General features: G+C 48.2%; 1 protein-coding gene across 1 annotated transcript in view; it reads left to right on the top strand.

The window, feature by feature from the left end:
• The first annotated feature begins 10538 nt into the window (after positions 1-10538).
• NDUFS4 (NADH:ubiquinone oxidoreductase subunit S4) overlaps positions 10539-16128 on the top strand; it is a 34747-nt gene continuing 29157 nt past the window's right edge. Inside the window, exon 1 of the mRNA XM_085896247.1 lies at positions 10539-10671. Within this exon, the coding sequence (XP_085752373.1) occupies positions 10580-10671 (92 nt within the window). The 5' untranslated portion in view covers positions 10539-10579. The remainder of the gene's footprint in view (positions 10672-16128) is intronic.

A 16128-nucleotide genomic window follows, 5' to 3' on the forward strand; every position in this document is an offset into this window, starting at 1 on the left:
CACACACACACACACACACACACACACACACACACTTATCCTATCGTATAGATATTATGATTTGTATTCATGCATTGTGTCATACCATTTATTGTTTCATATTACAAACTTCTTCATTCCGCGCTGTTTCCTGTAATCAAGTGGTAATTGAATTATGATCTTTCCGTGCTTGCGTGTGACCAGAGAATTGCTTTTGCTTTGGGATCCAAACTTTATTTCATTCTTACTCTATAACGCCATCGGATGTGATCTCAAAGTTGCATTTTCACCGTTACAAGCGCTCATACGCTAGGCATACCGGTTGTAGACCAGGGACGGTTCCTCTATGATGTAAGGTGGTGAAACCTCTCCTTAACTCGTTCAGGACATTTAGAATTTGTCTGTAGAATCAGGCCTAGTCTTATGAGGGAAAGTATGCGGTTTTTAGCAACCAAATTGTACACGAGACAGCCGGCTTAATGTCCTCTTGATGCAGTTGCCTCCGTGAGCAGCTTCTCGGAATCTCGGAAGTATTCCAGCGTCTCTACGAGCTACCTTTACACCCTCATCTTCTTACCGTGATATCAATATAACACCTTGGCTGCTTTGTAAAATCCTAATATTTTGCTGTGTGACGAGTAATCGTGATGATTAAATGAGGGGCTGTGGCTTTAACAGGGTGTTGTCGGTGCTCAGAAGGGATGCGACATGACAAGTCGATGATGACATTGGGGGTGAGATTGCTGAGAGAGGCGGTTGATTTAACATGGAAAGATTTTGTAGTTGTGAGTACACTGAAGAACAGCACACACAACCACTTTACTAGATAATAATTATATATATATATATTTTTTTTAATCATGCTTCACAAACATGAAACGAATTATTATTTCCTGTACTATGCGTTTGTGCCTTTCTGACTCTGTACATACATCATGTGTAAATAACCTGTTTGAAAAAGCCATCAATAAATAAATAATACAAATCTGATTTATTTATTTATTTTCTTCATGTTCCTTTTGGAAGACCTCAAAACATGTTGGAATATCAAAGAAAAAGAAAATTATGATGATGCAGGATGGAGTCTCCACTTTATGTTGACCGTTGACTCGAGTGGCCAGCACAAAAAATAATAATAATAACCCGGTGACTTTAAGCCCTTACTGGACCATTCCCGAGAGGGTGGGTGTGTTTTTTTTAATATATACTTTATGTATATATATTAGTTTGTATACATAGTCGAGGCTCATGGAATAGCTAGTATGAGTATACTGAACGGATCAAGACACAAAAAGAGTAGCACAGAGACAGAGAGACAGAGAGACAGAGAGACAGAGAGAGACACCAACAGCAGAGTTGAAGGCCAAGATTGAGAGGGCCGGACAAACAGTGGGTGGGGGAGGATTGGGGGGCACGAGAGGATGCATGGGCTGGACAAGATGGAAACAGGAGGGAAAACTGGAAATTTGGAAGGAGGAGAGATTGGGTGGTTAACGAGAGGACAAAATATTATGGCTTGGGATTGGGGACGATCTGAGATGGTGGTGAACAGCTGTCTTGAAGACCTGGAGGGAAGATTGAGATTGAAGAGAACCTGGAAGTTGATTTCACAGGAGAGGTAATCTTCTTCTTCTTCTTCTTCTTTCGGCTTCTCCCATTAGGGGTCGCCACAGCGGATCATCCGTATGATCCGCATAGAGATTTGGCACATGTTTTACGCCGGATGCCCTTCCTGACGCAACCCTGGTCGCCTCTTACGACACAGGGATATGGTACACCTATTTTAACCGGGGTATACACCGGCCCAGTACACTGGTACTCATTTCGCCGACCTCGGAAGGATGACAGGCTGAGTCAACCCCCTGGTGTATTAATTCAGTGGCCCAACGGGGCTTGAACTCAGGACCTTTTGGATCCCAGGCCGCTTCCCGAACCACTGCGCCAACACCAGGCTCTTCACAGGAGAGGTAATAACAGGAACAAATGAGTGGAGGTGAGCAGTGATCCTGGATCGTCTGTTTGTCTGTCTCTGAGCACAGTATCTCAAAAAGTTATGGACGGATTTGGACGAAACTTGGTGGACTGGTTGGTTATGTGGCAAGGACGAGTTAAGTGTTTCGGTGAAGATCTGCATCCGGATACTGGAATTTTAAAGTGATTTTTCACCATCGAGAAAGGGCCAAAAACGATATACAGTACTGTATAACACGATATCTCAAAAAGTTGTGAACGGATTCGGATGAAACAAGGTGGATGAACTGAGTAGGTGACAAGAACGAGGTGATGAGATTTTAGTTCAGGTCCAGATACAGATCCAGCCTATCAGTGGAATACAAAACATAAACTGTTCACTCTGGCCTAGGTATGCGCCCTACCAAGTACTGTTCAAGTGTATCCAGTTTTCATTGATTAAATAAATAATTCCTTTCTTCAAAGTAAAATTTGAGAATTAACCAATTAAAAAGAAGACAAAATACACAGGCATGTTTCTGTGTGATGTAGCACAAGTAAGAGACTCCATGTATGATGTTGCTCTTGATCTTGATCTTGCTGGAACATGGAAATGATCTTGCAAGAACAAATTTTCCTAATTACTTATCAATAACAATCCAGGTCTATCACAGCCTTCCTGATCAAGTCATGTAATGGCTAAATGGGACTGGGAAGACCAGTGGTAGAATTGTTGGCATCCCAAAGACTGAGCTGTTAGTGCAGATGTTACTGCATTGTGCAGATGGACACTGCTCTACATCCTGAGATCCCACATTTCATCCTAAACATATGCTATGTTCCATCTTTCACCAGATGACGATCTTCTCCTCAAAAAAGTTCACCAGTAAGGCACAACAAAGATAGTGCAGATGAAGATTCACTTGGAGCAACTTTCCAGAATTTGAATGTGTTTTCTGTCCGTACAAAACCGGAAACACTCCAGAACATTGTGACAATTAGAAGACTGAGCAACAGAACCTATTGCGAACTCATTGATAAAATGCCAGACATCGGACGGAAACAACTGTAAAACTTTTGTGAATGAGGGAATAGTTTTGAGTGAAGACACTAGTAAATCTGAATGCACCATTCCGTCACCGATGCATGAAGAATCATGTCTCATAATACATGGTCAAGCGTTGTCAGCATCGGGATGCCTGCTGTTGCGTTGACTTTCGGTGATCCAGCAAATCATCATCACACCATTTGAAAGCCTTTATCCCTGAGCAGGGCTCAACATTTTGTGGGCTCCAATCATGGTACCCTTTCTTGTGGCAATGTTTTTATGGCCGGATGCCCTTCCTGACGTTAACCCTTTAGTCGCCTTCGACCCTGCAGGGATAATTGCCAGTATACTGGTGCTCATTTCGCCGACCTTCGGAAGGATGAGAGGTTGAGTCAACCCCCCGAATGCTAAATCAGCTTCCAGCGGGGCTCGAACTCAGGACCCCGAGGATCCCAAGTCACCGCCTTAATCACCAAGCTACACCAGGCTCATTCGGTGATCCAGCAAATGTATTCATGAAAACTGTACTTCGTATGGCCACAGGCTTCAATATAATAGACGTCGTCTTTGCTCAATACGTACATTGTTCAATCGAGTCGGGCACAAGGTCAAGGGGAAGTAAGAGTATTTAACCTGTCAGACGTGTTGTGGAAGGTCGCCATGTTCCCTTGCCGAAGCCATGATCAAGTTTTCTTGCTCTGCCAGAAAATAAAACTCACTTGTCCTGGTTTATATCTGAGAAAATTGTTTCCAATGCTGCATCACAGAAATTGTGGCTGCTGGGGGGCTTCGCTGATCACTTCGATGTTTAGTTGTCAAATGAAAACACTGTTAGTTCCCTGAGAGCTGCACTGCGCACGAGGAAGCAGACGTGGCAATGGTTCTTCATGCTATACATGGACATTATGATGTTGTTATTTCAGCAAGAGACATGAATGTTCTTCTGCTACTAGTGGCTCATCATCCTCGTTTTAAGGACAAAAGTTTGCTGATGCGGACTAGAACGTCAAAGAAAAGAAAACACATTCCCATTGTAGAAGTGTTAGGGTTAGATTCCCATTGTTAGGCATTCCCATTGCAGAAACGTTGAACGGTCGAACCATCAAACTCAGCACCTACACTTTCGGCTTTCCATGCACTAACTGGGTGTGATACAACATCTGTTTTTGCGAATCACTCCAAGCTCACGGCATGGAAGGTTTTCAAGGAAAACCATGACCTACTGAACACATTCGGGGAAGGTGAGTTTACAAGGGAGAAAGCTGAGCTAACAGAGAGCTTTGTTTGTCACATATTCATTGTGCTGCCAACAGACTCCATTGATACAGCAAGGCATATTCTGTTTCACAAAACTGGCAAGAAGGAAGTTTTGTCCCCAACAAGTGATGCTCTTCAGCTGCATTTGGAAAGAGTACATTCCCAAGCAGGTGTGTGGACCTGTGCTCGCCTAACAAAAACCAAAGATTCCCCGACAGACCCAAACGGGATGGAGAAGTGTTCAACAGAACCACCCAGTCCTCATCTCACGTCTGAGTCCTATCCCTTCGTCATGATTAGAAATATGATCATGTTCATGCAAAAACACCATCACACCCTTCGTTTCATGCGTCGCAAATCCGGTTTGGGATGGATGTACAGCTGCGTGTAGACGTAATGGCGATGAACAACATCCATGGATTTGGAGCAATGGCAAGTGAAATTTGTTTGGTCACGTGTTCAAAGTTATTCTGGTTATGGTGAGTTATGGTAAGTCATTTGAATGATTTTTGTTGATATGTGTTGCTCATGCATGGTGCTCAGTGGGGAAACTTTAATAAGAGTTGAAATTTTAAAATCTTATTTCCATTTCTCTGTTCATATATATATATATATATATATATATATATATATATATATATATATATATATATATATATATATATATATATATATATATATATATATATATATATATATATATATATATATATATATATATATATATATTGTTGCGGATTCGCGCCCGCCGGCGTGCTGACGGCCACGTAACTCGAATCGCGGCACGTCGCCCACCGGACGGACAATCCAGTCGTGACCCTCTCGGACTAACGCCGGGAACCAGTCACGGGTGGACCTTTCGGTCTCACCGCGATCGAGCCAATCAGCCCCCGCGTGGGATAGGGTTGCTCGCCAAATTCGACCGACCTAAGTACCCACGCGGAGGGTAGACCGGGCGATCGCACCTCGCCGCAGGTCGACTTCGGACACGGGCCACTTAAGCGACCCGTTCCGTACTATCAGAATAACCGAGCGGTGTTATCGTCGACCTCGACGGTTCGATTAATTATCGGGCGTATTCAGCCCACTACCAACCCTTTACGTGAAGCAAGATGAGGATTCAATGGGAGAAATGACGAAGCGAAGCGGGAAACAGTTCAACACAAAGCACATTTATTCGCGGCACACGGGAAGCACACATATACAATTCCACCAAATGCACACAGAAAAGACACAATGCAATTTACACAAAAAGCAAATATAAAAGCGAAAACACAATGCAGAGCTAATACCGACTACCGAGCACACGGCAACACTTATACAATTCTACTTCACAGACGGCGCCGACAACACATACCCAAAACCAAGGAAAAGAATAGAGGACCCTCAAAGATGAGGCGGGCCTGAGGCCGAGACCGGGTCGCGCCTACCCGTCTGGTGATGAGACGCGGAGCGGTGATGGCGCCTCAACTCCGCGGGCCTCGCGGACAGTGTCTGGTAGGGGGTGGGAAAGGGGCCCCCTTGGTCGCACTATCTCAGCGCGGGGGGAAACAGGAGGGGGTTGCTGATGCTCGGGGTATAGAGGATCTTTATTATCCCGCGACAAGCGTCTCCACCTCGGCCAGGTCGCGCTGTCGGCCTCCCTCGGGTGCAGCTTCCTGCACGACGCGAGCACCCCCTCGTCTGGTGTCGCCGCCTTTCCACAGCTCCGTCCCCTCCGTTCCGACTCCAACGCACACGACGAGCAGCTCCACCGCCCGCGAAGTCCCGACTCTCCGTTTCCGACTCTCCTACTCTCCCACTCTCCGACTCTGGACTCTCCGACTCCCTTCTCTCCTACTCTCCGACTCTGGACTCTCCGACTCTCCGCCTCTGGACTCTCCTTGTCTACTGACGAACACGGTCCTTTTATCCGCCCCGTAACTTCGCCCTCTCATCTTTGACCCCCTCCCTTCGACCTTTCACCTCGCTCCCCATTGGCCCGAGAAAAAGTGGGCGTGAAGGCTTTTTGATCCATAAATTTGCATATATCGATCGCCCTGGAGGCGGGGCCAAATCGCTCCTCGCTCACCGATTGGACGGCAAAAAGTGGGCGTGTGTCGTTTTTGATCCGTTTTTGAAGCACAAAATCCGTGATTTTGTACACGCTGTTCGGCGCGCGCCCTGCACGAGTCCAACACCGGTACCCACAGGCGGCGCAAGAACGGTGGCGATGCGACGGCTGCGAGGTGTGACGTGAAGGTCGTGGCGGTTGTGGTGAAGCGGCGTTGTGGTTGGTGGTTGATGTTGTGGTTGTGGTGGTAATCATGGCGGTTGGTCCAAAATAAAGATAGTAAAAGAAAAACGGCTATCCTGAAGAGTCGCAGCACGCATAAATGACATGTATTCCCACTAGACAACGGGTTTGGGCCTAACTACACATGCACTTACCGAGATACCTCACCTAAGGGGCCTGAATGGTGGTTTGCGAATTTGGTAACCACAACAATATATATATATATTGTTACGGATTCGCGCCCGCCGGCGTGCTGACGGCCACGTAACTCGAATCGCGGCACGTCGCCCACCGGACGGACAATCCAGTCGTGACCCTCTTGGACTAACGCCGGGAACCAGTCACGGGTGGATCTTTCGGTCTCACCGCGATCGAGCCAATCAGCCCCCGCGTGGGATAGGGTTGCTCGCCAAATTCGACCTACCTAAGTACCAACACGGAGGGTAGACCGGGCGATCGCACCTCGCCGCAGGTCGACTTCGGACACTGGGTTCCAGTTGGGCGAGTCCGTGTTCCTGCACAATCAACATTTCCTGCTCGGGGATTCCATCCTGGACCATGGATTCTACACATTCTACATCCATTTCTAATACCCCCGGCTCCCGCTCGCCTTGAGACGCCATCTTGCTTCTCTTAAAGGGTTAATTTCGCTCGCCCGTAATTTGGAGGGAATCGGGGGTCGCTTCTCTCACCCCTGGACCGATTCCCGTGAATTTAGCCGGAGACAGGAGAGCCCGTTTTCCTGTTCTCCGATACCAGTGCCGCGAGGAGGGCGATGAATTTGTATCCCACTCCTGACACCAGTGTTGCGGTTTTCGCGCCCGCCGGCGTGCGGCCGGCCACGTAACTCGAATCGCGGCACGTCGTTAACACGAGCGTTAAATAGTAAAATAACACGAGCGGTGTTATTCGTCGACCTCGACGGTTCGATTAATTATCGGGCGTATTCAGCCCACTACCAACCCTTTACGTGAAGCAAGATGAGGATTCAATGAAAGAAATGACGAAGCGAAGCGGGAAACAGTTCAACACAAAGCACATTTATTCGCGATGAACGGAAAGCACACATATTCAATTCCACCAAAAGCACATAGAAAAGAAGAGAAACACAATGCAATTTTACACAAAAAGCAAATGCAACAATGCAGATCTAATACCGATTACGCGAGCACACGGCAACACTTATACAATTTTACTTCACAGACGGCGCCGACAACACACATTCCCAAAAACAAAAGAAAAGAGAACCCTCAAGGATGAGGCGGGCCTGAGGCCGAGACCGGGTCGGGCCTACCCGTCTGGTGATGAGACGCGGAGCGGCGATTGTGCCTCAACTCCGCGGGCCTCGCGGGCAGTGTCTGGTAGGGGGTGGGAAAGGGGCCCCCTTGGTCGCACTATCTCAGCGCGGGGGGAAACAGGAGGGGGTTGCTGATGCTCGGGGTATAGAGGATTCCTACTCTGCCTCGAGTCCCGCGACGAGCGTCTCCACCTCAGCCAGGTCGCGCTGTCGGCCTCCCTGGGGTGCAGCTCCCTGCACGACGCGAGCACCCCCTCGTCTGCCCTCGCCGCCTCTCCACAGCTCCGTCCCCTTCGCACACGACGACGACCAACTCCTTCTTGCTTCTTCTTCCCAACTGCACCGCCTGCGAAGTCTTAACTCTCTCGACTTGACGAACGCGGTCGCTTATATAAGCCCCGTGGCTTCGCTCTCTCATCTTTGACCCTCTGCCTTCGACCTTTCACCTCGCTCCCCATTGGCCCGAGAAAAAGTGGGCGTGAATGCATTTTGATCCATAAATTTGCATATAGCGATCGCCCTCCAACCCCCTGGAGGCGGGGCCAAATCGCCCCTCGCTCACCGATTGGACGGAACAAAAGTGGGCGTGTGTCGTTTTTGATCCGTTTTTGAAGTGGAAAATCCGTGGTTTTGTACACGCTGTTCGGCGCGCGCCCTGCACGAGTCCAACACCGGTACCCACAAGTGGCGCAAGAACGGTGGCGATGCGACGGTTGCGAGGTGTGACGTGAGGCGGCGCCGCGGTGGGTGGTTGATGTTGTGGTTGGTGGTGGTAATCATGGCGGTTGGTCCAAAATAAAGATAGTAAAAGAAAAACGGCTATCCTGAAGAGTCGCAGCACGCATAAATGACATGTATTCCCACTAGACAACGGGTTTGGGCCTAACTACACATATACTTACCGAGATACCTCACCTAAGGGACCTGAATGGTGGTTTGCGAATTTGGTAGCCACAACAATATATATATATATTTAAGTTTTAAAATAAAAGCGTCATTCTTTATTTCTTTGAATGCAGCAACATGAACCACAATAAAAATGTGAAATAACTTGTGTGGAACATGTACATGGTTAGAGTGGATGTACATGATGACGTCAAGTGCAATTATTTATACTATATTTAATGTAAAGGAAATATAGTACTGTATATATATTTAATGTAAAGTAATATAGTATATATAATTTATACTATATTCATACTAATATTTAATGTAAAGGGTTTTTTTGGTTGTTTACAAATTTAACGTTTCGTGTGCTGCCAAACTTCACCATCGTCTTGGTCATATCTATCTATATCATATGTGTATATATATATATATATATATATATATATATATATATATATATATATATATATATATATATATATTTATATATGAAATATATCTTCCAACATGTGTATTGTAAAATTAACAAATTCCTGGATTTATCGAACATACAAAGAAGAAAGTTTGGAACTTGCAAAATCGAAGATTTTCAAGTGGATTGGTCAGTCGATTTTGTCTGTCTGTTTGTTTATCTGTCTTTTTGTCTGTTTATCGCCTCCAGGTCACAATTTTAAACCGATCTTCACAAAACTTCACCACATGGTAGAGTTTGTTATAGGGAAGAAGCCTCTTACTTTTGAGGTCAAAACGTCAACATCGGCCAAAGGTCAACAACTAGGGTGAGATTTCTAAAATCCTCAACTTTCATCCGATTCACTTAAAATTTGAAGAGGATATATATTTCTGGTCACTGATTTCGACCAGCCAATTGCTTTTGAGGTCAACGTCGACCAAAAGGTCAATGTAGGCCCAAGGTCAACAACAAAGGTGGAATTTCTAAAATTGTCAATTTTCATCCGATTCACTTGTGATTTGAAGAGGAGTTGCACATTTGGTTATTGATTTGAACCACCAATTATTTGTTGGGTCAAATTTGTTTTATGGATTTTGCAAGTATCGTGCTCTGCACAACGTTTTCTTCTTGTTTGTTTGTCTGTTTGTTTGTTTTTGTGCAGGATATCTCAAAAAGTTGTGGACAGGCTGTGTGTGTGTGTGTGTGTGTGTGTCTGTGTGTGTGTGTGTGTGTGTGTGTGTGTGTGTGTCTGTGTGTGTGTGTGTCTGTGTGTGTCTGTGTGTGTCTGTGTGTGTCTGTGTGTGTCTGTGTGTGTGTGTGTCTGTGATGCTGTTTTTCGTCTATTAATTACATACGTCTATTGATAAATTACGTACTATTGGAATGTACATTTTGACCTTTTTGACTGCTGAGACCCCTTAGACCTTTAAGACCCCCAGCCCCCAAGACCCCGAAAGACCTGTAATAATTAATGGCTCCATTTGCTTCCACGTTGAGAAACCGATTGTTTTTGTTCAGATTTTGCAAAAACGTCTAAGGCTCTGGAGACGAATGAAAATTTGGCCCAATGGACCAACGCGCCCACTTACTACTCGTCGTGTTAAATTGGTGGTAAAACTCATGTGAGGATAATAATTAATTTATTAAATCGACGTTTCATCCGAAACTCAACGCACGGGTTAAAAAAGAAGGGCGATTACTCGATTTCAAAGACAATTGTTGAAGAAACGTTATTTACTCTTGAAAGAAAGTCAGATTAAAAAAAAATTATCGCACAAATATACAAGATAATTCGTGAATTCCGACATTGCAACGTCACTCATACACGTGACGTCACGTCTCGTTCAAAAAACGCAACTAACGTATCGAGGAAAATAAATAAACAATTAGATGTCGAGCTCAGGATTTCCCAGAAAGCTTTGCGCGGCCGTCATGGCTCGCGTGCTTCGCGTGGTGACCCGAGCGGCCGCGGCCGGCGTCGGTCGACGTGTCATCCCTGAAGTCTTGTGTCCCTCCTTTGGCAGGTTTGCGGGATCAGTCCCCCCGGTGTTACACGCCATACTTATTCGCCTTTTCGTGGTACCAGTGACATTGTCTGCATCATTGCTCGGTGAATGACCTTAGGCCGCGATCGGAGCCTACGGACTTGACTTGTGAGCCTGTCCGAGTGACGCAGCCTGATGACGTTTCTCACGTAGTTTATAAATTTAAATGTTCGTCAAGGGGAATGAGTTTCACAACATTGTTAAAAGATCTACGGAGATCTATGTACGCCACGCGGAATGATACAATGTGAATCGGAGTTTCACAACATTGTTGAAAGATCTACGGAGATCTATGTACGCCACGCGGAATGATACAGTGTGAATCGGAGTTTCACAACATTGTTGAAAGATCTACGGAGATCTATGTACGCCACGCGAAAGGATACAAATGTGAATCGCTGAAAGCTTTCTCGTAGTAACCACTTCACTGGTGAGAGACATGATGGGCATTTTTTAACGAGAGAGAATTGATCTTTTCTAAGGCGAAAAAGGGCATAATTGTGAAAAAATGATGAACCGCCCTGAAACTCGAACTTGTACCGTGACTTATCATGATAAAGCTCAGTACCAAGTTTCAGTTGAACATGTTAAAGGATACTGGGAGATAGTCTGAAAAACCACAGGTGAGATGGCCGGACTAATAACCCTCTTGTGTTTTTTTTTCGGGATTCTTCGATGATATTGTTGTGGGGCCAGGTCTCGGTGGCGAGCATGAGGGGAGCAGTGGAGTCGGCTCCACCGAACACCTGGAATTTAGGTCGTACCCTTCAGATAAATCCGAAAGGTCACGGGTCCCTTGTCGGACCGAAGATCGCCAATACATCGACCACGTGGGATAGGGTAAATTGCCAATTTCAATATACCTAAATACCCATGTCGTCCAAACGACCGGGGAAATTCACCCTCGGCAGGATCTGCGTGATCCGGGCAGTTACCGAGCCGGATCCGAGTCGTACCCCGAGCGGAGAGTACCAGAATCCTGCCGGCCAATTGCACGATTATGGCAGCAATGAGGCCTCCTAATTCCCGTTCGCAGCGTGGAAAACCAATTATAGAAAAGACAAAGACGAGCTGGGACATTCAACAAGGGGGAATTTATTTTACAACAATGGGCAAAAACCGGGAAGGGAGACAAAGAGCAGATTTCAACCGAATATATTCCAATGTACAATAACGCAAGCACTTAACGATTCTACTTAGAGACAGGCCCACACTCAGACACGCACACCCAAAGAAATGGACCCCGTCGGGTCGTTATTGAAGGTTTCCAGCTCGAGGGAAGATGAGCTGGAAACCAGAGCTATCTTGGACCTGTCCACCTCGTGTGGTCTTCGACGTCCTGGACTGGCGGGACTCAAACCCACAACCACGATGCCACTCAAAGTACCAGGGACGGAGGATGAAGGGCGGACGCCAACCAGTGCGAGGGAGGACAAGGCAGGGAGCACCAGCAGGCAAGGCCAGGCGATTCGGGACGATCCGGCAGACAAAAACCAACTCTCCACCAGTCGGATTGCGCCAAACAATTAATGATTCACTCCTTCTCCAGAGGGGAGGAGCTGCCTCCTCCGACCCGCTCTCTCTCACTGCACGGTTTTTGATGCGCTCGTCGCCCCTCGTGATTGGCCAAAAGGGGCGCCAAGTCCGCTGATTGGACCGGGGGGGGCGTCACAGCGGACCGCCCCTCAAACAGAAAGAGGAGTAATATTGACCGCGTTGGCTCTCATTGGCCGACCGACGGTAAACTCGCTCACATCTCTCTGATTGGTCGAGAGAGACGCCAAGTCCTTCTTGAACTCCGCCCACCGCGAGCGTTATGGCGTCAGGATGGAGTGAAGTTGTTATTGTTGCAAGTGTTGTAAAAATGTAAAGGAAAACCCTGACTATCAAAATAACTCCGCAGCGCACGGACATTTATTCACCCATTAAACATAGGACGGGACCCTACCTCGAAACGCATCCTTACCGATATAACTGATCTATAAGGACTCTGGCTGTTGTGTGCTCCTGGCTGCCAGATTCGTAACAATATTTGTCCACGACACCACCATGAGCTTTGAACAGTTGAGTGGAGAACAAAACGATTCGATTCGGTATTAAATGTTTGAAGCAAAATGTGGAAAATATTTCGTTTGAGTCATTTACAAAAATAAAAGTTTATTTATATATATATATATATATAGATAGATATTGTTGTGGTTACCAGATTCGCAAACCACCATTCAGGTCCCTTAGGTGAGGTATCTCGGTAAGTGCATGTGTAGTTAGGCCCAAACCCGTTGTCTAGTGGGAATACATGTCATTTATACGTGCTGCGACTCTTCAGGATAGCCGTTTTTCTTTCACTATCTTTATTTTGGACCAACCGCCATGATCACAACCACAACAACAACCACCAACCACAACGCCGCTTCACCACAACCGCCACGACCTTTACCGTCACAACTCGCCACCATCGCATCACCGTCATCTCGCGCCACTCATGGGCACCGATGCTGGACTCGTGTAGGGCGCACGTTGAACAGCGTGTACAAAACCACGGATTTTCTGCTTCAAAAACGGATCAAAAACGACACACGCCCACTTTTTGCCGTCCAATCGGTGAGCGAGGGGCGATTTGGCCCCGCCTCCAGAACGATCGATATATGCAAATTTGTGGATCAAAAAGCCTTCACGCCCACTTTTTCTCGGGCCAATGGGGAGCGAGGTGAAAGGTCAAAGGGAGGGGGTCAAAGGCGAAGTTACGGGGGGATAAAAGGACGGTGTTCGTCAGTCAGAGGAGAGTCAGCAGAACGAAGTCGGAGAGTCAAGAAGAGGAGAGTCGGAAGCAGAGGGTCAAGACTTCGCGGGCGGTGGAGCTGCTCGTCGTGTGCGTTGGAGTCGGAACGGAGGGGACGGAGCTGTGGAAAGGCAGCGACACCAGACGAGGGGGTGCTCGCGTCGTGCAGGAAGCTGCACCCGAGGGAGGCCGACAGCGCGACCTGGCCGAGGTGGAGACGCTCGTCGCACATAATAAAGATCCTCTATACCCCGAGCATCAGCAACCCCCTCCTGTTTCCCCCCGCGCTGAGATAGTGCGACCAAGGGGGCCCCGTTCCCACCCCCTGCCAGGCACTGTCCACGAGGCCCGCGGAGAGAGGCGCCATCGCCGCTCCGCGTCTCATCACCAGACGGGTAGGCCCGACCCGGTCTCGGCCTCAGGCCTGCCCCATTCTTGGGGGATTTCTTTTCCTTGGTTTTGGGTATGTGTTGTCGGCGCCGTCTGTGAAGTAGAATTGTATAAGTGTTGCCGTGTGCTCGGTAGTCGGTATTAGCTCTGCACTGTGTTTTCACTTTTATGTTTGCTTTTTGTGTAAATGGAATTGTGTTTTCTTTTTTTGTGTGCATTTGGTGGAATTGTATTTGTGTGCTTTCCGTTCGTCGCGAATAAATGTGCTTTATTGTTGAACTGTTCTCCCGCTTCGCTTCGTCTTTTCCTCCATTGAATCCCCATCTTGCTTCACGTAAAGGGTTGGTAGTGGGCTGAATACGCCCGATAATTAATCGAACCGTCGAGGTCGACGATAACACCGCTCGGTTATTCTGATAGTACGGAACGGGTCGCTTAAGTGGCCCGTGTCCGAAGTCGACCTGCGGCGAGGTGCGATCGCCCGGTCTACCCTCCGCGTGGGTACTTAGGTAGTTCGAATTTGGCGAGCAACCCTATCCCACGGGGGGGCTGATTGGCTCGATCGCGGTGAGACCGAAAGGTCCACCCGTGACTGGTTCCCGGCGTTAGTCCGAGAGGGTCACGACTGGATTGTCCGTCCGGTGGGCGACGTGCCGCGATTCGAGTTACGTGGCCGTTCGCACGCCGGCGGGCGCGGAATCCGCAACACTGGTGTCAGGAGTGGGATACAAATTCATCGCCCTCCTTACGGCACTGGTATCGGAGAACGGGACAACGGGCTCTCCTGTCTCCAATTAAATTCACGGGAATCGGTCCAGGGGTGAGAGAAGCGACCCCCAATTCCCTCCAAATTACGAGCGAGTTAAATTAACCCTTCACGAGAAGCAAGATGGCGTCTCAAGGCGAGCGGGAGCCGGGGGTATTAGAAATGTATGTGTAGTAATGTAGAATCCATGGTCCAGGATGGAATCCCCGAGCAGGAAATGTTGATTGTGCAGGAACACGGACTCGCCCAACTGAACCCAGGGCCCGAGGTTGGTGCGGCAGCGGCCGCGGTGTATGACACCTCCCCCCCCCCTCTCCACCAAGACCCTTCCCCAACCCTTGCCGAAACGGCTCAGCTGAGTGCATCCAACATGGCCCAGCTATGCGCCATGCTGGCGGCAATGAACAAACAAATGATCGAAAAAATGGATGCGAATATGAAAAACGAAATGAAAGACATGAACAAGCAAATGAATGAAGTGAAAATGACGATGGATGCGAATACACAACAAATGAACAAAAAGATGGATACAAATACAAATGAAGTGAAAACGACGATGGATGCGAATACACAGCAAATGAGGGAAGAAATGAAAGAGCTACGGGGTGAGACGCAGAACATGGGCCGATGCCTGCAGGCGGGCATGAAGGCCGTGACCAGGGAGCTGGGAATGGCGACTCCACGAGTGGGAGCAAACGAGCTGGAAGGGGGTGCAACGGCTGACAGGCCCGCGGTGGAGGCGGGTAAAAAAATAATTCGGGGGGCGTGTTGGGCGAGGGTCGTGACAGAGGAATCGACGGTGACCAAAAGGGAAAAATTAAATGGGGAGACCAAAACGTGTGAGACGAGACACGAGGTGACGACAACGGAAATAATAGTTGAGACAAGGGAGGTAAAGGGTGAAGAGTTGGCAGAGACACGGGAGACAGAAAAAATAGAGGGAAGACTACACGATGAAGATGGGGCAAGTGACGCACACACACACACGGAGGTAGTGGAGGATAATGGGGGTGAGCTCGCGGAGCGTGTAGGGACCCGGTGCGAGCAGCGGGATGGCCTCCTCCAGGAACGAGGGGAGGGAGTCTGCCCCCTTGAGGCGAGTCACGACCAGGTGAGTTCGGTCGTGTTTTGCGAGGTTGAGGGGACGAGTGCTGTGGACGGGTGCACGGAGAGCTTGGGGGGTATAGAGGCCCCGGAGACCCTTGTGGGGACACGAATCCCCAGTGTAGTTGTCCCTGTGTGTGTGGTGCAAGGCGTGAGTGCGTCCCCGTGTGTGGAAGCGACCCCGTGTGTGAGTGGTGTGGTGGCGATGGTGCTGGAGTGCGTGCTTCCCAGCACGCCATGTTTGGATGAGGCACCGTGTGTGGATGAGGAACCGTGTGTGGAAGAGGCCGTGTGTGTGAGTGAAACGGCCAGTATGAGTGAGGAACCGCGGGTGAGTGCCCCCGCGTGTATGAGTGAGGGACGTTGTGTGGAAGAGACCGCGTGTGTGAGTGTCGCC

The sequence above is a fragment of the Eptatretus burgeri genome, chromosome 9 (assembly GCF_056783735.1).
Source record: "Eptatretus burgeri isolate ZD-2024b chromosome 9, Ebu_testis_v1, whole genome shotgun sequence".
In the NCBI taxonomy this organism is placed as follows: Eukaryota; Metazoa; Chordata; class Myxini; order Myxiniformes; family Myxinidae; genus Eptatretus; species Eptatretus burgeri.